We start from the raw sequence: 22,518 nt of genomic DNA, 5'->3' as shown, positions 1-22,518 counted from the left end.
TCCTGTCCTCCCCACAATGATAACATCCTGGCATGTGTCTGGTAGGCCAGAGGGCTGGGGGCATGCAGGGAGCAGGCTGGAGTTGCAGATCACAGTCAGACAGAAAGGGCCACCGACTGTGCCAAGACGCGTCTCCCCAGATCGGCTCAGACAGCAGCCTCAGAGCCCTCCCTGGGCCTGGGCCCTGCCACATTAGCCATCTGACCGTGCTGCCCCGCAGCTGCTCCTACAGGCCTGGGCTCTGCTTCCCAAGCCTCTCTCCCCACCATCTGTCACCTCCCTCGGGGAGAGTAAGTCAACCCCCTGCTCCCCTCAGAGCCAGAGTTCAGGTCAGATGCCCTCGGGAAGGAACAGGGTAGGGGCACCGGCCTCCCCGACGGGCAGCCTCTGGGGTGGGGCCTGTGCGGGCAGGAGAGCTGCTGGGGTGGGCCCCATCTTGAGGAGCAAGGCTCCAGAGATGTGTGTTCTAGATTTGTCTAAATTTTCACACTGAGAAAATTACAGGACTTCTCTCTTTCACCTGGAGAGGAAATGGGGGAATGATAATCCTTCAGATCGTTGTTTTTTTTTAAGACTTTATTTATTTATTCATGAGAGACACAGAGAGAGGGAAAGAGAGGGAGAGACCCAGGCAAAGGGAGAAGCAGGCTCCCTGCAGGGAGCCCGACATGGGACTCGATCCTGGGTCTCCAGGATCACGCCCTCGGCCAAAGGCAGGCGCTAAACCGCGGAGCCACCCAGGGATCCCCCCTTTCAGGTCGTTTTAAGGAGAATCATGATTCCCACATCCTGAGATTTTTTTGAGAACCAAAGGAGATGGGTGAGACAACAGTTGGAGGGCAGCTCAATGGTTGAGCCTCAGCCTTCGGCCCAGGGTGTGATCGAGTCCAACATCGGGCTCCCCACAGGGAGCCTGCTTCTCTCTCTCTGTCTCTGCCTCTCTCTCTGTGTCTCTCATGAACAAATAAATAAAATTTTTTTTAAAAAAGAAAACAGTTGGAAACTTCAAAAGCATAATATAAGTGTAAGTGCTCTTCATTTTTGTCCAAGCTTCTGGAAGATTTAAAGTCAAAGTTTTCAAAGTTTAAAAAGTACATCAGCTGTTGTAAGGAGCACGAGAAGCAGGCATTCTCACACCTGACAGGTGGGAAGGTAAATTGGAAAATATCCATCGAAATGTTAGATGCACCAGACTAGCAATTCTACTTGTAGGCATTTACCCATAAACACTTTCAGAGGGGCAGCCCTGGTGGCTCCACGGTTTAGTGCCGCCTTCGGCCCAGGGCGTGACCCTGGAGACCCAGGATCAAGTCCCATGTCGGGCTCCCTGCATGGAGCCTGCTTCTCCCTCTGCTTGTGTCTCTGCTTCTCTTTCTCTCTGTGTCTCTCATGAATAAATAAATAAAATCTTAAAAAAAGAAACACTTTCAGAAAAGTGCACAAAAATGTATAGACATTGTATTATTGTCTAAGATAGCAAAAAACTTGGAAGTACCGCCATGTCCATTAATAGTGATAGGTGGAGCTCCCAATGGCCCACCCACACTGCACCTTCCCAGGCAACCTTTCAAGTCAGTAAGGTGGGTCCTTTCTTTCTTCCTCTTCTTCTTCTTTTTTTTTTTTTTGGTGGGTCCTCTCATGCAGAGACATACCAACTACCAACATTCAATCATTAAGTGAAAAAAAAAGCTACGTGCAAAATAACACAGCACATAATGAGAAAAAAACCCAATGTATATAAATACATGGAAAGCATCTGCAAGAATTCACAAGAAGCTGTTAACAGAGGTGGCCTGCGGGGAGTGAGATGGGATTGGGTGTCCTTACTTTTAGTGCATAACCTTCTGTTACAGACATTTTTATCAGAAATTTTTTACTTACATAAAAAAAAAGAACCTCCTGACTTTTATTTATTTTTATTTATTTTTTATTTTTTTACCTCCTGACTTTTTTTTTTTTTTATGATAGTCACAGAGAGAGAGAGAGAGAGAGAGAGAGAGAGAGAGAGAGAGGCAGAGACACAGGCAGAGGGAGAAGCAGGCTCCATGCACCGGGAACCTGATGTGGGATTCGATCCGGGGTCTCCAGGATCACGCCCTGGGCCAAAGACCGGCGCCAAACCGCTGCGCCACCCAGGGATCCCATTTTTTTTTATTTTTATTTTTATTTTTATTTTTATTTTTATTTTTATTTTTATTTTTTATTTTTTTTATTTATGATAGTCACAGAGAGAGAGAGAGAGAGAGAGAGAGAGTACCTCCTGACTTTTAAAATGTGGCTCCTGGTTGGAATAATCACACAGTTTTAAGGGTCAAGAACATCTACTCCCCTCATTTCCAGTTACATAATCTTTGTTCTCATTTGCCCCTGGAAGCTGGGTTTTTGCATTTTCTTATAGCTGCGAAAGCTCCCAGCTGCCTCCCCTCCCTGCCTCTGTCCTCTCACTGTCTATTCTCAGAATGATTCTTGGAAAATGTAAATCTGACCGTGCCACTCCCCTCCTGGAACCCTCCAAAGCCTTGTTGTCTCCAAATAAAATAGAAAGTCCTTAAGGCAGCTAAGAGGCCCAGAACGACCCAACCCGGGCCCTGGAGCCCACGCCCCACCTTCCTGACCCCACTTCCTTCTGTTCTCCAAGTGCTGCTCGCTCCACTCTGGTAGGCTCTCTGGGGTTGTTTTTTTTTTTTTTTTTTTTTAAGATTATGTATTTATTTATTCATGAGAGACACACAGAGAGAGGCAGAGACACAGGCAGAGGGAGAAGCAGGCTCCCTGCAGGGAGCCCGACAGGGGACTAGATCCCGGGACTCCAGGATCACGCCCTGGGTCGAAAGCAGATGCTCAACCCCTGAGCCACCCAGGTGTCCCCTCTCAAAGACACCAACCGTGTTCCCTTCTCTGTACCCACTCCTCACATAGGCCCTTCTTCCATCACAGCCTTCTCTTTGCATAGAACCTTCTTTTATTTCCTTTGACAAATGTCACCTTCCCTGACTACCCTTCCAGAGGAAGACCGCATAGTGCCTCCCTCTCCACATTAGCACTTTGTGACACTTCTCATCACTGACCTGTAATAAATGTATTTGCACATTGCAACTTAATGTTGCCTGTTTATTTGTTGACTGCCTGTCTCTATTCACTAGAATGTAACCCTCAGGCCAGAAGGCACCAGTATGGTCATCGAGTGCTGAGTCCCCAGGGCTTACAACAGCGCCTGGCACACGGGGCGCCCTCACATACAGAGGAGAGAGTGAACAAATGATCTTATTTCCAGTCCTCTTGGAGGTAAGTAGGCAAGCAATCCATCGTAACTGAATAATAACAAGAATGAGAATATCAAACAGGCTAGGAGCGTGGCTGCTTTCTCACTGGGTTTATCTCAGAGAGTGAGTTCAAACTCAGTTGGTGATGCTTCTTCTAATTTTTCTTTTTTCTTTTTTTGGTTTTTAAAGATTTTACTTATTTATTCATGAGAGACACAGAGAGAGGCAGAGACACAGGCAGAGGCAGAGAAACAGGCAGAGGGAGAAACAGGGCCCAATCAGGGAGCCCGATTAGGACCAATCCCGGGACTCCAGGATCACACCCTGAGCCAAAGGCAGACGCTCAACCCCTGAGACACCCAGGCATCCCTACTTCCTCTAATTTTTCAACAAAATTTTGTCCTAGGTTGGACTCTTTCTTCCTGGCTCCCGTCTGCCACCTTCCCAGAGCTCCCTATCTCAAGAGCATCACCACCATCCACCATGTTGTTCAGGCTAGAAAATTTGAGTGTCCCTGACTTGCCCTCTCTCCATTCCCAATGCCAACACCAGTCCAGATCTGCTGTCCTGCCCAGATATGGCAACAATTTAATCATGGGATCCTCACGGGCATCTTGCCCCATGAGGCCTCACACACACACTCTCTCTCTCTCTCTCTCTCTCTGCCCCTACTACTGCTGTATCTGCTGGCTAAAACACTTCCCACTCTTCAGTCCCCCGCTCTAGGACTTTCCTTCTGAAGCAGTGTTCCCAGCCAGAACCCAGTGTGCCATTGGATCCCACACCCCACCCCTAACAACCCATCAACATCCCCCACTAAGAAACTCCAGTCTGAATGCCAGTCCCTCTACAGAAGCCCCGAGGGTAGAATAAGCTAAACCCAGTGCCAAGGACCCAAAAGATATCGAAAGACTAAGCACTCTGCCAAGTGTCCAGGTCAAGGGGCTGGATTTAGTAGCATTTGGAAGAAACCACAAAGGTCATAGTGAAAAGAAATCAGTAGAGGTCTATTCTTAGCTCAGACTCATTCTTACCCCATTTACCAGAAAAGTTACAAGGTGCAAGTAGCAACCACAGTAATGATGGCAGCTCGTACTTATGGAAGGCTTACTGGGTGTCACACATTTTTTCTAAGTTCTTAGCACACGTTCTCTCATTTAATCCTCATGAGAGTCCAATGGCGTGAGTGCCATTATTCTTCTCATTTTTTGAGATGAGAAAACTCCAACACAGAAAGGTGGAACCACTTTCTTGAGGTCACACAGCTGGTGGGGGATTGAGCAGAGTCAGATCTTACCTACTGCATTTTACTAGGTCAGAAGACTGTCCCCCCTTCCTGTTTCGTGACAATGAAGCGTAGCAGGAGAGGCATAGACCATAAGTAACAAGAGCTGGCTCCAGCTCAGCCAGCAACATCCCAAGACTTAGAGAAAATACAAAAGGGTTGAGTTGACGTCTCCTCTTCTCCCTATACTCCGTGGGTCTGATTGCATCACTACCTGCCTGCCACCCCACGGACTCCATACTCTGTCCTGATACTGTATCCCCTCCCGCCCCAACCACCCACACATTGGTGAAGAGGACCACATCCTCCCTGCCTCCCTCTGAGCAGAAGGACCACCGTCTCAAGCTTCACCTGCCCCTCTCCTTGTTCGATCTTACTTTATTTTTTATCATTACCATTAGTACTCTGACTTACAGGACCCATTACTACCAATTTAGAGGAGCCATGCACATTCCCCTGTTGAATGTGCATTCCAGGGAAAACTGACAGTACATTTATTGAAATCTGCTGCCGATCAGCTGAGGAAGAAGGCTGTTTTAATCTAGCTCAAATTCTCTTAGGATTAATACCAGGAAAATTGGAATCTTCCACTGACAAAAGCCATTAAGCCAGCAAAAATCAATTTTATGAAGAAAACTATGTCTCTCAGTTTCTCTTTGAAAATTATTTCAAAAGAGGGCTAAAGACCAAAAAGTAATAAATTGTTACACAGTAATATTGAATTAAAAAATTATACAGGGTGCCTGGGTGGCTCAGTCAGTTGAGCATCTGCCTTCGGCTCAGGTCATGACCCCTGACCTGAGGGATCAAGTGGAATTGAGTCTTGCATCGGGGTCCCTGCTCTTCGGGGGCCTACTTCTCCCTCTCCCTCTGCCTGCAGCTCCCCCTGCTTATGCTCTCTCTTTCTCTCTCTCTCTCAAATAAATAAATAAATAAATAAATAAATAAATAAATAATCTTTTTTTAAAAAAGAGATTATACAAAGAGACCTACCTTGTAAGGCGGCTGAGGACATATCTGAGTATGACGCTGAGGGTTCTTCCTTGGTCTGAATCCTGGTGTATCTTTAAAAATGACCTTGCACTTAACCAGCCACTGAGAGAGAGAGAGAAGACCAGTCACAGGAGGAACTTACCAGTGATGCAGTTCACCGGATGGTTAACTTGGCCCTCTATCAGGTTACGTAAGTTATGCTGTAGTAACAAGATACCTCCAATACTAAAACCATAGGTTTTTATTGTGCTTAGGCCGCATGCCCATGGCCAGTTACCTTGAGGTCAGCATCTTCCTCACCAGGAGACCCAGGCTGAGGGAGCAGTCACTATCCAAAAGGTCACCAGCAACCAGGGCAGAGAACAAGAGCGTGCAGGAGGGCTTCAAACCAGCAGTGGAAGGTTCTAGCCCAGGGACACCTGGGTGGCTCAGCTCTTGAGCATCTGCCTTCAGCTCAAGTCATGATCCTATGGTCCTGGGATCAAGTCCCATGTCAGACACCCTACATGGAGCTTGCTTCTCCTTCTGCCTATGTCTCTGCTTCTCTGTGTGCCTCTCATGAATAAATAAATAAATCTTTAAAAAATAAAAACAAGGGATCCCTGGGTGGCGCAGCGGTTTGGCGCCTGCCTTTGGCCCAGGGCGCGATCCTGGAGACCCAGGATCGAATCCCACATCGGGCTCCCGGTGCATGGAGCCTGCTTCTCCCTCTGCCTGTGTCTCTGCCTCTCTCTCTCTCTGTGACTATCATAAATAAATAAAAAATTAAAAAAATATATTAAAAAAAAATAAAAATAAAAAAATAAATGTTCTAGCCCAGAAGTGACATGTTTAAAGCTCTTTAGCATACTGGCAACACCAGGTACCCATCATCGGCCAGACCTCATTCCCACCCAACTGCAGTGGGGCCGGGAGCAGTAGACTGTTATCAAGGGCCTAGAAGAAAGAGAACCAGAAATATTTGGTGAACCACTCTAAGAGCTACCACATTAGCCTTTTGAAGTAATAACATCCAAAGCCCTCTACTTCTATAGTGCCACACTGTTTTCTTTTTGTTTTTTTAAAGATTTTATTTATTTATTCATGAGAGACACAGAGAGAGGGGAGGCAGAGACACAGGCAGAGGGAGAAGCAGCCTCCCTGCAGGGAGCCCAATGCTGGATTCCATCCCAGGACCCCGGGATCATGCCCTGAGCTGAAGGCAGACGCTCACCCACTGAGCCACCCAGGCGTCCCAGTGCCACATCATTTTCAAAGTACTTTCACTAATGGTGTTGCTTTTGCTTCTAGGGCAATACCAAACTACTTGGCAATAAATGTTTGTTGAGTGAGTGATTGGTAAAAGGGAAGATATTACCATCCCTGCTTACCTTGTAGGGCAATAAATGCTCAAAGACTCAGTGAGGTTGCCCAAGATTCTCAACCAACACATCCTGATGACAAATGTGTTCCCCAGAATGTTCAGCTAAAGAAACAGGCTATGTCTCTTGAGTGCCAACTTGATGACAAGCAAGTTTGTGAGTGAGTTTTCTGACCTTTTGACATTCATGCCAATGATCCTTGTGGGTGTTTCCCTAAGGAACGAATGCATTTCCTATTGCAAAAGAAGTCTGTGTGTGTGTGTTGGAAGGGATCAGGGAGGGTGAGAGAATGTTTTTGTTCTCTGCCAGCACGATTTTCTTTTGAAACGCAGCAAGTTGGGTTCACTATAATAGGAACACAATTGATAGAGACATGTTGAAGGGAGCACTGGGATGTGGAAGTAGGACAGCCAATTCCAATTCCGGCCTCCTCTTCATTTCAGGAAAGAATGAATCGGGGTCCCTCTCTGTGGGCATGCACCATCCAGCCGTTCAGTTCATCCGGAGGATAAAGAGAAAGGCTGGCAGGAAACAGGCTGTGAGCAGAAGTCGCTATAGGATGCCAGGAAGACCCAGAGACCTGACCCCACTGGGGAAGAGTACAATCCCACAGTAGAGATGCGCGAAGTCAGCTCAAGGGCTAGAAAGGGACCCCCCAACTGTCACCAGGGAGAGTCAGAAGTCTTTAGTTGTACTATGTAAACATATGAGTGACATGGTGGGTAAGACACGCTTCGGACACAAAACAGACATTATGCTTCCGTTCTGACTTTCCTAGCTAGGGGGACTGGGGCAAGTTATTTCATCTCTGCACATCAACTTTCCCAGCTGTAAAAACGGGCATGATATTCATTCCAACCTCCTGGGTTTAGTAAATGGAATAAAAAAAAAAAATCGTAGGCTCTTAGCGTGATAGCAATACGAGGAATCACTCAGTAATATGTCCATTGTCCAAATGAAAATTTTATTTAAGAGAATATGTGCACTTTCTTTTTTACTTTCTATTTGTTGAAGTTTATTTATTTAAGTCATCTCTACCCGCCGTACCTCCCAATGTGGGCCTTGAACTCACAACCCTGAGATCAAGAGTCACCTGCTCTTCCGATTGAGCCACACTGGTACCTCCAATGTGCACTTTCTAAGTAAAAAAAAAAAAAAAAAAAAGAATACTGGAGGGGGAAAAAAACAGTTCCTGAGCCAGGCGATGAGAAAGATAAAAGGGAAAAGAGATGGATGCCTTGATCTCTTAGGCTGGGTCAGGAGCTGCTGTTTTCCACTCTGCCTTCCTCAGCTCCTCCCACCGTGGTTCGCAGACTTTAGCAGATGGCAGCAGCCAGAAGCACCCCGAGGGCTTCTTACAGCCCAGACTGTATGATTCAGTGGGTCTGGGACGGGGCCCGAGAATCTGCATTTCTAACAGCCTTCCAGATGATGCTGGAACAACTGCACTGGGGCTATATTCTGAGAACCGATAAAAGGCCCAGCACTTCCCAGGCCCCAGAGCAAGCCAGGAGTCAGATATGTAGTCTTTACAATAAAGGGGCGCATATTTGTCATTTTCTTGAACATCTGAAATTTCAGGGTCCTGGCCTGTGTTTTGGGATTCTCAGGGCTGACCCAGTGGCATCCCTGTCGTCTCAGAGATTCGCACCGATAGTCCAGGCACGACCAGTGGCTTCTCAGGCCTTCATTCTTCCCTCCTGGTGGCAGTCCTCCAGCTTGAGTTTTGGCTTTGCTTCTAGCCATCCCGATCCGTCCTTGCCAGCCTCCCTCCCACGGCTTGGAGCTGTGCCACTCAGTCCCATCCAGCATTTGGTGTCTTGTTTTGCCTTGTTCTTACAGTCCTCTTGCAGGGAACAGAGGTCCAGACTTTGAAAGCTGTCTCCGGGGCAGACCGCCCCACCCACCAGGTCCCTGCAGTTGGGCTTTGCCTGCCCGGTTAGACTCAGCTGTGCCCCCTTGGAAAGTCTGGTGCCTAGTGGTTCCCATATCACTGCAGACAGTGGCCTCTGACCCTTGCCTGTGTGGGCCATTCTACTGTCACCCTGGCCACCTCCTAGCATGAGCTGCTGCCCTGGTGGCCCAGTCTCAGCTCGTTCTGTACCCTACTTTTTCTCCATTAACCCCAAGAAACTATCACACCAGAATCTAGGGCTAAAACAATTAAGAAATCATTTCCAAAACAAAAAAGGAAAGAAAGAAAATAATTTTAACAGCTACTTATTGAGCAATACACTTGACACTGATTTAAGGCACCAATGTCAACAGAACACAAAGTGGAAAAAGTCCTACCTTATGTTCCAGTGGGGAGACACAGATGATTAATACGAAGTAATAAGTAAGTGGCATCCCTGAGCATGTATGATAAAGAGAAAAAATAAATCAGGCAAAATGAAGCTAAGAGTCCTGGTGGGTCCATTTCTGACAAGGAGGACAATCAAGGCCTCGTTGGGAAGGGAACGTTTGGGCGAACGTCTGGAGGAGGACAGGGAGCAAGCCACCCGGTAGGTAAGTGCTGCAGAAACTAGTGGTCAGTAGGTCCCCTCCTGACACTCCGCCCTGTTTGTGGGCTAGCTCCCTCCTAGTCTGGTGGCTCGTACACTTTGGAATTTCATAGACCTTTTTTTTTTTCCAAGATTTTATTTATTTATTCATGAGACACACACACAGAGGTAAAGACACAGGCAGAGGGAGAAGCAGGCTCCATGCAAGGAGCACGACATGGGACTCGATCCTGGGACTCCAGGATCATGCCCTGGGCCAAAGGCAGAGACTCAACCGCTGAGCTACCCAGGCGTCCCAAGAATATCATAGACTTTTAAAATTTTAAAAAATTTTTTTAATTAAAAAAAAAAAAGCCAACTACGAGGCCCTTATCAGAAGCTGGCTGCGGGGCCCTCTGGCCAGCAGCACTGTGCAGCTGCACGGTGCTTCCCTTGGGTCCTTCCCAGCATGTGATGCAGGTGTGCGGTGGGGTCCCCTGTCTTTCCTGGGACCCTCCCCACACACAGCATAGCACCCCCGCCACGGTCAGCACCTCCACGCCACGCCGTCCTTGCTGCACCTGCCGGGCGGCCACCCCCGGGCCCCAGACGGGGACCCCAGCAGCCTCCACCCCAGAGCCATACACAGAGGTCGCCTCTGTGCACAGTCAATGCCCGTCCCGCGGGCCTGTTGATGACGCCCATCCTTCGTGAACCACTTTCCTATCTTGGCTCCCTGGTGCCTGCGGCGTCGCACTTGTCCTCACATTTCACCGGTCACTCCTTCTCAGACTCCCTAGGGAGCCTGCAGGCCGGGTGGCCGAGGCCTTGGCACGTGCCGCTCTCCATCCGGCACAATCTGCCCAGCTCTGTGGCCTCCACGCTGCCCGTAACCCAAGGGCTCCAAGGTCACCCTCTCCGGCCTCAACATTCCCACTGAGCTCCAGATTGCAGAGCCCTGACGACACCTCGACGTGGGCATCTACGGGCTCCCTTTATCTTCACTTGGTCGGGATCGTTCGATTCCAGCAGAAAGCCTGAGTCTCCCTCCAGACCCGGCTTCTCCTCCAGGCTCTCCACTCAGTGAGTGTCACCTTTGTGACCTTGGTCACCCAGCCACACCAGAAATCCCTCTCCGGTCCCCTCTAGACAGAGGACATCGGACACATCTCGTCCGATGAGCAACAGGCCTGCTTCTGCCTCTAAAGCCTATCTTGACCGTGACCTTCTTCTGTCCCTCACCCCTCCTCCGTCCCCTCACTGTTTCTCATCCAAACACAGCCAAGGTCACCTGATTGACCTCTCTACTTCCATCCTGGCCTTTATCCTTAGGCCTGTGACTAACACAGGAGCCAGAGTGATCGCTTTTCAAATGTCAGATAATACGGCTTCTCAGAGGATACTGTCCAACCACTTCTTGTCCCACCAAGTCGAAGCCCAAACTCCTGAGTCTCGCTACATGGTCCCCTGGGGTCTGGCCCTGCCTGGCTCGCTCTTCCCTCTCCTCCCTCTCTCCCCACCTTCGCTATGCTTCAGCCTTCTTTCTGCTCCTTTAACAAGACACACATGTTCTCTCTCTCTCTCCCTCCTTAGCCCTTCTGCACTAGTGGCTCCCTTTGCCTGAAACCTTCTCATCCTGGATTTTCCCGTGGCCAGCTCCCCTTGCCACTTAGATCCAGTAGCCCCTTCTCTGATGAGTCGAAATAGTTACCCACTTGCTCTCTACAACCACTGTTCTATTCTTTCCTAGTATTTATTACTAAAACATTTTTTCTTGTTTATTTGCTTGCTTATTGCTGGACACACACACACACACACACACACACACACACACACATTACTGGAAACCCCATAAGAAGTCCCTGTTTGTTTTATCCATGGTTGTCTCCCTCAGCGGCTAGAACGATGCCCCGCAAACAGGGACTCAGTAGATCATGGTTGGATGGATGAATGCTTAGCATTTGATAAAAACAGCTGCCACCTACTATCACCATCTCCCTGTGAAGGAAGAGGCATTTATCCCCAAAGAGATCAAGGCAGGTCAGCGTGGGGTCTAAGAATATGGACTCTAGAGTCAGATTGCCTGGGTTTGGATAGCGGGTCCACACCAGGACCATCTCCCTCAGTCTCAGAGGTCTTACCTTGGAGGTAGAGATTTTGTAGTCTATCCATACAATGGAATATTATTTGGTCATGAAAAGGAATGAAGTGTTGATATGTGCCACGATGTACCTGAGTGTCCAGAACATCATGCTAAATAAAGGAAGCCAGGCACAGAAAGGCCAAGCATTATGTGGCTCATTGGTATAAAATATCTAGAAGAGGTAAATGCACGGATTCAGAGAGCAGATTTCTAGGAACTGGGGTGGGGAGTGCGTTAGGAAATAACTGCTGAATGGGTATGAGGTTTCCTTTAGGGATGTTGAAAGTGTGTTGGAACTAGTTAGAAGGGGTGGTTGTGCAATCCTGGAGATGTACTAGATGCCACTGAATTGTTCACTTGAGGAGCTTAATTTTGTTATGTGAATTTCACCTTAGCAACAAAAAGAGAAGAAAATGGGGATTTTAACAGTGGTCCCCACTGCATGGGGACATCATTAGGATTAAGCGAGGTAATGCTGCAGCCCTCAACACGGTGCCTGACATTTATCACACAATTAAGAAGATGTACCTCCTAGTAGTTAAATTAAATAAAGATAGCTTCATGAAATGTCACATCATATTTGTTCACACTTCACTCTAGTGAGAACTGTCAACTATATCACAGATTTTCATCAGTCCATGGGCCGGAATTTGAGAACCACTGAAATAATCAATTTTGATTCAAATAAAACCACCTTTTGGAAAAAAAAATTCAGAGAGCCATTCTAACTCATTTAATAAACTGAAGATACAAAAGAGAGGAGCTTATGACAGCAGTACTATCCACAGTTGGACAGAAGCAAAGGCCAGGTGAGGAAATAAATAGGAGTCATTCCGTTTTTCTCACTAAAGTGATAATAGCATCCCAGGCATGCACCCGTCCCCCGACAAACAGCGACATGTACAGTAGCAGAGAAAACACCCTAGTACCTGATCAGGAAAAACGTGTCAACCCCAAGATAGAACGGGCCACTCCGAGAATAAAGGTACAGTGGGTTTTTAAGCACTCTGGTCTTCCACTCGAGCACATTATCTGCAACAAACATAAAAACAGTGTCTTGGTTTCACGGAAGAAAGTCATGTGATTTATGTTTTCAAAAAACCAAGAGGAATGCCTTCAGCTTTCACAGCATCAAGGGGATTTTGGGCAACCCCACAACTTAAGAGGAGAAGGTAGGGGCACCTGAGTGGCCAGTTGGTTAGACAGTTGCCTTCGGCTTGGGTTGTGATCCCGGGGTCCTGAGATCGAGGCCCGAGTCGGGCTCCCTGCTCAGTGGGGAGTCGCCTGCTTCTCCCTCTCCCTCTGCCTGCAGCTCCCCCCACTAGTGCTCCCTCTTGTCAAATAAGTAAATAAAATCTTATTAAAAAAAAAAAGAGGAGAAGGTAGATTGGCATTGGAGGTGGTGACAGGGGCACCGTGGAACCGTGACCAAGGCTTCAAGCTGCTTCCTGCTCTCATGGTGCCCACGGCCACTCGGGGGCCCCAGCTGCATCGCCTGCCCACGGACTGGGTGCCGATCCCCCAGGGGGTCCTTCGAGCCCCCCCAGGCTGGCCTTCCCCTCAATGCTGACCACGCTTACGCAGGGTTGCTGCTGCTGGCGGCCTTCCACCAGGGAGGCAACTGGCGGAGGGCCGAGAAACGCTCGTGTAACACCAGCGCACAATCCTTATTTATGCCTATTTTTCCAGGAGAAGGAGGCGTTCATTTCTGGCCTCGTTAATCATCACTAGAAGGAACCCAGCTCTCTGGACAACGAATGTAAAATCCTCAGGCATCACTGCTCACCTGGTAATCAGGTGCCTGGTTTACACTCGGGAGGAGGTAAAGCAACCACGGGCACCGGCCTGTTGGCCTGGAAAACTCACTCGTGGGCGGTCACGGCTCTGTCTCTAAAACTGGGGAAGGCTGCAGCCTCGTGTCCCGAGGCCCAACGTGCTCCCCTCACTTGAAAGCGTCTCTCTTCCTCGACTGCTCACAAAGACCCATCAGTCCTCCTCACCCAAAGACAGCCACGCAGTCATCTGACTGGTGTGCCCCGACATGATCCAGAGGAGGCTCAGAACTCGGATGCCATTCAGCGCAGAGCACGTGCTTCCTGGCGTCCTTGCGGTCCAGATGGCCAGCGTGTTCTTCTGCCAAGAAAAGCATGTCAGCGCACGCCCCGTGGCTCCTAAAAACCCTGGACAAGAGCACAGGTGTTACAGGCCACGCTGAGAGCCAGACCAGCCCACATGCTGGCCCGCAAACAGGAGTCAAAACACACACACCAGTGATCCTGGCTGTCACGCAGACACCCCTTTGCTGTGACCCTGGACTGCTCCACCCCGTTCTCCATGGCCCCCTCTTGATCTATCTGTGCACCTTTGGGTGTGGTCTCCCTCCTTTTCCCTAATGTGCCCGATTTGACGTTGGTGTCCACACTGCCACACACAGAATATGCTAACCGAGCTCAGGCCCCCGAGATGCCAACACCTGACCCCAGTCCTGTTGGACAAAAGTGGGGGGTTGGAGGAGGGTGGGGAAGAGAACTTAGGCATCCTTCAGAAACCACATGCTCCATAAAGCCAGCATTTCACTTGACAATGGCATTTCTTCCGTCCTCCCAAGAACGAACTACTTGCAAACAGCATCTCTACCTGTCAAGTACAGGTGTGAGAACAGGGGCAGGTGGTACAGCAGCTAAGGATGCTGGCTTTATAGTTGGCTGCTCATGGCTCTGACTCTGGCTGTCTTTTGTTGGATGCTCTGTAACCTCTGGCAAGTGAGTTAAATTCTCCAGCCTATGTTTCCACATCTACAAAACGGGAATCGACGTAGATCTTGCAACCGTAGGAATATCATGAAGAACAAACGAGATGCTAGCACACCTGCTCGGCTCACTACATTAAGCCCAGCTGCTCTAATCCTTTCTCCTTAACTCATGTCTTCTCATTTAAAAAAAATTAATTAGGGATCCCTGGGTGGCGCAGCGGTTTGGCGCCTGCCTTTGGCCCAGGGCACGATCCTGGAGACCCGGGATCGAATCCCACATCGGGCTCCCGGTGCATGGAGCCTGCTTCTCCCTCTGCCTGTGTCTCTGCTTCTCTCTCTCTCTGTGTGTGACTATCATAAATAAATAAAAAAAAAAAATTAATTGGATGCATTTAGATCAATTCCAAATAGCTGGAATCGTGAGCCAGCACCTCCGAAGGAAGGCTTGAGCGAGCTGCTCCGAGAGACTCCTATTTTCCTCTTGGATGTAGCTTTGGTGCTTAAACATTGCAGGTGCAAGGGTGTAGCATTAAGACTTTTTTACAAATGAGATCTGGCTTGTCACGGGGCGCCAATTTCTTAAATGGGAGAATGAAATTGCCCATTTCTGCCCATTTCTGAGGTTCTAGCTGTCCGTAGGAGTCTCTCCACTGGGGTCACTCCCACCATGGGCCTGCCCGGAGGCTCGAAGCTCGCCATGTCGGCTGGAGGCATTTGCGCTCACCGGCACCTGGCCCGGCCCTGAGAAGCCACCTGCCACAGCGGAGAGACGTGGCCGGGCTCTCTCTGCCTGGCCCCACCTCACTCTTCACCTCTCAGGACCCCTTCCCTCACTTTTAAGCCGAGCGTGCTCTTTGGCGGTGCTGCTGTGAGCCTTTGAGCACGTCTGTCAAACATCTGGCCTGATGCCCACCTTGGCAAGCGAGCACTGAATACGTTTTGCTACCATTTGACTTTTTTCTATCTAAATTCTACTTGTGGGTGAACTTGACTAGTAGCAGCTTCTAACGTCTGAAAAGAACTGGTCCTGTGGGGAGGACGGCCTCTGGGCCCCGTGTACCCATTCGTAGATGGAAAGGATGAGCCAAAGGGGCATGGGGAGGATGTGGTCCGTGGTTCTCAAAGTGAGGGCTCACCAGTCCAGCAGCTTCAGCATCACCTGGGGACCTGTTAGAAAGGCACAGTCCCAGGTCTCATCCCAGACCTACTGTCTCAGAATCTTTGAGGGCCAGGCCCAGCAATCTGTGCTGTGATGTGCTGAAGCCCTCCAGGTGTTTCCGATGCTCCCCAAAGTTTGAGAACCGTGGGCTGTGACGGTGCTTTGGGAAGCCTGGTGGCCCCTTTGGATTTTCTCAGTGATTATTATTTGAGGTGAGCCCACCTCAAGCAACAGACCACAGACCTGTTCCAAGGGCTGAAATCCACAGCTATTTACTTCATGGAAACTTCCTCAAACACGAACTCATATTTTTGTCATCTAAGTAGGAAAGGACAGGCTCATGTAACAGGAAACCGCCCTAAGCGAATGCAATGATTATTTGGAGGATAAAGAACCAGGAATCTGAAATACCCAATTTGGCTCTGAACTTTGAGAAGACATGGTAGTCTTACGTTGATTTGACTCGCTGGTGAGTGTAAACGTGGAGAGGGAAAATGATGCCGACCCTAGGGCTCTCTCCGCCTTGATTTTTATTTCCAACCGTTCAAGATGTGATATTTTACTCTGATGGTATTAAATACAAAAAAAAAAAAAATTGCTACAGCAACAGAACACAGAAGACACCACCCCCCAATATGCCTTTTTGAAGCCACACTTAAATGTGGCTGCTGAAAAAGCTAACATGACCCTCCTGCCCCGATCATAGACAGTCCTATTTTGGGCTAAAACCCTAACGTCTCAGGGGCTCATTCCTGACACCATACCAGGTGTGCCTGCCTGAAATCCTGCGATCTGGCCTTAGAACATCAGGTTCTGAGGCTCAGCCTTCCCCCGAATGCTAGCCGAGGGTGAATCTTGGTGACTGTAGGCTCACCCCCAGTTTGACAACCAGAAGCATGTGGCACGTGCCCGGGACCCAGCTGACCTCAGCAAGGTCAGTGTTAGTGAGAGGTCTTGGCCAATTAAAGCTGCTACCCTTTCCTCCTTCTGGCTTAAGGGAAGAGAATGAAGAAATGAGCAATGAATCAGGAGGAGGACAGCTCACATTATCTCATTTAATTCTTTCAACAAATCCCAGCGTATGCCCCTGTTTTATGCACATGGAGACTGAGCTCCTAGAGGTCAAACAACCTGACCAAGGGCAGAGTTAGAAACCAAGGCAGGTTTGACCAAGGGGGGGGTGGTCACTCAGCATGTGCTGTTTGTGCCATGCCCATGGAACCTTCTAGGTGGCAGCCAGGGAGCCGAGTTCTTGAGCCATGTCACATGAGGAATGAGCAGGGGACTCTGAGGCGTGGGGGGAGCCCATCATATCCGTCCCCGGTATCTGATGTGATGGAGTAGAAATAGGGCAGAACGAGGGCCGGTGGGTAGAAATTACGAAACAGCCCAGGGACTGACCCCCATCCAGGAGCCGAACAATTAGCACTTCCCTTGAGGACGATGGGTGCCGGGGACCCGCCAGGCCCCTGGGCACCCTCGGACACGGGAAGGACGGTGAGCATTCTCAGCTCTTCTATTATGTCATCCTGACACAAAGCGTGCTTTGTGTTGCTTTCCTTGTTGGGCGTTTGTGGTGGTGTTAACATTCGCTTTTGTCTTTGCCTGAAGATCCAGAGGATCTGATCAAATCATCACTGTGCCCTCCATTGTGCAGGTGGACATGCTGCCTGAAGCTACTCGATCACATAGTCATAATCTATTGGCCTGGTCACTGAAGTTGTGTCTTTTTTATCCTCTTAGTTGGAGTAAGGGAAGGTCAGCTACGTGCCCCTCCAGGGGCTCTGCTGGACGTGATTCCCCATATTCTAAAGATGTTCACACGGGGACGCTATTCTTATTTCAGAGGGGGTGTGTGGTCTTTGCCTCGCCATATGGGCAGGCGGAAATGAAGGAAATGCACTTGACTTTTAACCGCAACCCAACGCAAGGCGGCCACCTGCTCACTGGGGTCCAGCTCGCCCTTCCTTAAGTGGGTTGGTTATCTGGTCCTGGCTCAGCTGCCCCTGCCAGGCTCTAACCGGTTGCACAATGACTCCCCTGGCTTCGTTTGACATGTAAATCCTTTACCTTAGTGATGCCAGGAAGGTTCTGTGAGTCATCTGCATAGCTGTGACACTGCAAATAGGCACTGGGATCATGGGATTGTCCTTTAAAGGATTACTCCAGTGAAACCCAAGCTCTGTTCCGACCTAGTCGTTGGGGAGCACAAAGGACACTGGATAATTGTACCCGAGAAAGAAAGCAGCATTTTTAGTGACCTCGCCTCAACACTTTGACAGCAAACAAAGATGGGATTGTAAAGAGCAGAGACCCAACCTCCACACTGGCATTTGGAAGCTGCTGGGCTTTCACTAGATTCCAGCACCGAAGGATTTATTTTCTGACTGCAACTCGTCTGAGTCACCTCTCGTGAGTGGCCTTAGGTTCTTAGAATGCCTACCTTTTCCTCTGCTTGGGGTTCCTGATAGTGAGGGCTGGGCCAGGCACCCCACTCCGTGTCTCGGTTCAGTCCTCTGCATCTCTCTCAAAGGCAGACTCTGGTCGGTGGCTGGAGGCAGGGGGGAGGCCTGGCCGTCAGACCCCCTCCACCTGGCTGCCTCGTAGACAGTCCCGGCCAGGGGCAGGGCCAGGCCCAGCGCGGTGAGGCATCTGCAGGGAGAAGACTCGTGTGAGCAAAGCCTCATCACGCCAGCACCAAGGAACATGCAGAGAAAACAGCCCAGTGAGACCTAAACCGCTACACCCTCACTAAAATACAGATAAATACCTAACAGTTTTAAGGGGGGGGGGGTGGCGTTCGAGAATAAATAATGAAAAATGATAAAGTCAAAGATTAATGGTTTTAACTAAATTCCGTATTATAATTGTAAAGAAAGATCATAAGCCAAAGCACCCTAAACACTGGGGAAGATACTTGCAGCTGAGAGGACTAAGGATTCCTATCTTTCATCTACATTATATGGGTTCAGAATCAGTAGGAACCCAACTCATACACACGGGGAAACAGGAATGAAAGGTAGGAATCAGATAAACTTGGGGGAGAAAACTCTTTGTTATCATTTTTTTAAATGTTAGTTAAACCAATTTATTTAACCTACCTAATTGGTAACCAGTTTTAATAAAGGTGGCTTTTTTTTTTTTAATTTTACTTATTTATTCATGAGGGACACACAGAGAGAGGTAGAGACATATGCAGAGGGAGAAGCAGGCTCCCCATCGGGACTTGATCCCAGGACCCCGGGATCACACCCTGAGCCTAAGGCAGATGCTTAGCCACTGAGCCCTCCAGCGGCCCCTAAAGGTAACTTTTGATGCGGGTGACGGGGTGGTGGTATAGACGTGGATGTCTCGGAGGGAGCAGTCACATAAGTGAGGTTTTCTTACCAACAATTCCAGCTACGGGCCAATTCTATCCATGTATCCTGAGGACCAAGGTGTGATGCAAACAAAAAGCAACAGGCGGGACGGGGGTGGGGGGGGGTGCTTGTGGGAGAAGCCCTGCCTCAGACAAAAGAAATTAATCTTCAGAGGTCACATGACAGGAACAGGAATATTTTGGGACGAGAGACATTTCTCAGTGACTCTGAAATTCAATCACACATGGGTGTGGCCAGCCTTCCCCTCCCACACTTCCGAATTTTCTGGGTTAAGGTACAAGGTGACCTGCCATGGAGCACGTGGCCAGACATCAATCAGGAATAAAAAGTAAATGACTCCATGTAGTTGGCGAGTGGCAGTTGATGACATGGCCTGGACACAAACCTCCCAACCAGGTACCTCGGATGCACGTAACTATACTCACAGACACACGGCAACAAAGGTGTCGAGGGGGAACATTCCAGCAGCACATCTAGCCACACTGGTGCCAGATGAGGAGGAAGGCTTTCTTGTGAAGAGGGAGAGAGAAGGGGCCGAAAATGAAGTGTTTCTGAATCTTAAAATATCTACGAAGGGAGGAGAAAAAGAGAGATCGTGTTAATAATAAGATAAATAGACTTTTCCAAGAGCCTTGAGTCTATTATTTCAAAACAAAACTTTGATATTAAAAGGGCAGTTGGCTTTTCATAAATCTAATGTACAGATGGGGAAAATAAGGCACGAAAATGCTGAGATTCACAGAAGGAGGAACCCAGCCCAGCACGTGGTGTGGCCCGAGCTCCCCAGAACTCTTAGCCCAGACTCCCGCATCCTCCCCCGGCACAGCGCTGGGAAGGATGATCCAAAAGGCACCATTGCCAGCTCAAATCTGTTTGTAAACAGGTTCCGACAAAAGGGAGAGAAATGCAATATGAGATGAAAAAAATGCAATGGGAGCCCCCAGGCCGGTGAAAGGTGCTCCCTAAAACTGAAGCTTAGAAGCACCAACCCAGGGCACGTCTAATTGTCATTGCAAGTAGTTCGGAGGGACATTAGTGGTAAAAGGAGGGCATTGGTCCCAAACTTTCGAGTGCTCCAGAATTATCTGGAGGGCCGCGCCATCGAGGGCTCCCTGTCTCCCCTCCCCTGTAGGCTGATGCAGTAGGTCTGGGGTGGGGCCTGAGAATTTTCTAAGCAGACTCCCAGGTGCTCATGTTGCTGACCAGGGCGCACACACTGAGAACTGCACGACCAGCAAACTTGCGAAGCTTCAGCAAAGGTTGGGGGGACACAGTGTGGCTGTGCTCATCAAACAGCAAATCTGATTATAAATAACAACAACAAAAAAAGAATAAAATATTAAGCGCCCACTGGGTATGAGACGTGTTTTGGTCATTACCTTTAATCCATCAAAAACCTGCAAGGATCTATTATTTACCTTATTTTACAGACAGGGAAAGTTCTCCTCGGGTTCAGTTCATGCACTTAAGCATAGTAGCTGAGAATACAGGTTCTGCAGTTTTGCGAGCCTGTGTCTACCCTTTATAATATGACCATGGACAAGTTACTTCGCTGCTCTGCGCCTCAGTTTCCCCCTTTGCAAAACAGAGATAACGGTTCCTTACAGGGTCGTTGCGAAAACCAAATGTAGCAATAACTGTAAAGCACTTAGCAAATGCCTGGTACAGTCAGAGCTCAATAAACGTCAGCTGTCTCTTATTGCTGCTACGTGGCCGGGACAAAACTCACCCAGGTCTGTATGAACCTGAAGAGCGCGGTCCTCAGGCTACCTCGTTTCACCACAACGCATTGCCTAGACTGGCACTCAGGAGGCTCGGGTTTGAGCCAGCTTGCTGTGTGACCCTGGGTAAGTTACTTCACCTCTCTGGGTCTCGTGTCCCCCTCTGGGTAATGAGGAAGGGTGGGTGGGACACACTGTCTTCTAATGTCCCTTCTACCTCCAACACCCATCGTTGCCATGAGTGTGACCAGAGGGTTTCTGAACTGTGCCAATAGGTCACTACAAGATTAATAATATGTATTAACCGTGATTCTTAATTGTAACCTGCTAAGGGTGGAGGTAGGAAGGAAGGTGGAGCTGTCCAGGTGTCCCCAGCACTGGCCAAGGGGGGGTGCTCCATCACGCAGGTCCCCAGAGGGGACACAGCAGCAGACTCCTCGGTATCTGATTCCATTTGCTCGGAATCCACGCCCCCGCCCAGCTGCTGCCTGGCTGTACTTGAATTTACCAGACTCTTCCACTGACACACAAGCGTGCGCACCAGCCGCCCTGTCTGTCCCCGTTGGAAGCTTTATGTCTAATTTTAAAAGGAATCAACTGGCAATCTGTTCGATCCATGAAGCACTCAGGAGCCTCTGGGGAGGCCGTAGCAGGCCCTCCGGCCTGACTCCGGACGCACTGGGAGCCTCCTGGACCTACAAAGCAAAGCCCTGCTCCATCCCTGTGGTGACCAGTGAGCATCCTCGGAGGCCACAGCAGCCAGGACCTTCCTTTGTCAGCTCGAACTGCGCAGCACGTGCTGGAGGCCACAGAGAAATCCAAAACCGAGATGTTACAAAGCCTTGTAGCTCATACTCTTAAAAATCTTTAAAAAAAAATTTTTTTTTAATCCAGGAGGCCCTGGACATAATGAGAACCACAAGACCATGGAATTAGGAACTAAATGATAAAGTGTACGTCTGTCTGGGCTGCCAGACTAAACTTCCTTCCTTCGTCTTCCATAATTTTTAAAAGTCTGCTTCTCGGGGATCCCTGGGTGGCTCAGCAGTTTAGCGCCTGCCTTTGGCCCAGGGCATGATCCTGGAGTCCCGGGATCGAGTCCCGCGTTGGGTTCCCGGCATGGAGCCTGCTTCTCCCTCCTCCTGTGTCTCTGCCTCTCTCTCTCTCTCTCTCTCTCTCTCTCTCTCTATGTCTATCATAAATAAATAAATAAATAAATAAATAAATAAATAAATAAATAAATCTTTAAAAAAAATGAAAGTCTGCTTCTTCTGAGACCTGCAGCTTCCCGTCTCCAGGGGCACAGGCTGCAGGGCGGCTGGAACACGCTTGCGTCATCTCAGATGATGGTCTTCCTTTTTTTTTTTTTTTTTACAAATTTATTTTTTATTGGTGTTCAACTTACCAACATATAGAATAACACCCAGTGCTCATCGCATCAAGTGCCCCCCTCAGTGCCCATTACCCAGTCACCCTGTCACCCCATCCCCCCGCCCACCTCCCCTTCCACCCCCCCCCCCCAGTTCATTTCCCAGAGTTAGGAGTCTCTCATGGTCTGTCTCCCTCACTGATATTTCCCACTCATTTTTTCTCCTTTCCCCTTTATTCCCTTTCACTATTTTTTATATTCCCCAAATGAATGAGACCATATAATGTTTGTCCTTCTCCAATCGACTTACTTCACTCAGCATAATACCCTCCAGGTCCATCCACGTCGAAGCAAATGGTATTTGTCATTTCTAATGGCTGAGGAATATTCCATTGTATACATAGACCACAGCTTCTTTATCCATTAGATGATGGTCTCCCTGCATCCCCGTCACGGGGAGTCCGCACAGGCCCCGAGGCCCACGAAAGCCGCTTACAACCCACGTTGCCTCAGTCTCCCCGGGGGAATCTCTCCCGGAGGTCAGCGGTGGCCCCTGGATGAAATCTAAAGCGCTGAGCAACAGTGTCCAGACCCGGACAGCCAGAAGCG

General features: G+C 49.0%; 1 protein-coding gene across 6 annotated transcripts in view; it reads right to left on the bottom strand.

Moving 5' to 3' along the window:
- The window catches only part of LOC112919294 (O-acyltransferase like protein), a 70,031-nt gene that overhangs the window by 21,603 nt on the left and 25,910 nt on the right, over nucleotides 1-22,518 (bottom strand). For all 6 annotated transcript variants that reach the window (XR_012001565.1, XM_072758007.1, XM_025997685.2 and 3 more), the window contains 5 exons: nucleotides 19,245-19,386; nucleotides 17,883-18,091; nucleotides 13,529-13,708; nucleotides 12,458-12,560; nucleotides 5,542-5,643 (listed from right to left, as the gene is read on the bottom strand). Coding sequence is in view for 5 of the 6 variants with exons in the window: in XM_072758007.1 (XP_072614108.1) it covers nucleotides 5,542-5,643; nucleotides 12,458-12,560; nucleotides 13,529-13,708; nucleotides 17,883-18,091; nucleotides 19,245-19,386 (736 nt within the window). In the remaining variant the exon portion in view is untranslated. The remainder of the gene's footprint in view (nucleotides 1-5,541; nucleotides 5,644-12,457; nucleotides 12,561-13,528; nucleotides 13,709-17,882; nucleotides 18,092-19,244; nucleotides 19,387-22,518) is intronic.

Source organism: Vulpes vulpes, chromosome 5, assembly GCF_048418805.1.
Source record: "Vulpes vulpes isolate BD-2025 chromosome 5, VulVul3, whole genome shotgun sequence".
Taxonomy (NCBI): Eukaryota; Metazoa; Chordata; class Mammalia; order Carnivora; family Canidae; genus Vulpes; species Vulpes vulpes.
This window is presented reverse-complemented; position numbering and strand designations above follow the sequence as displayed.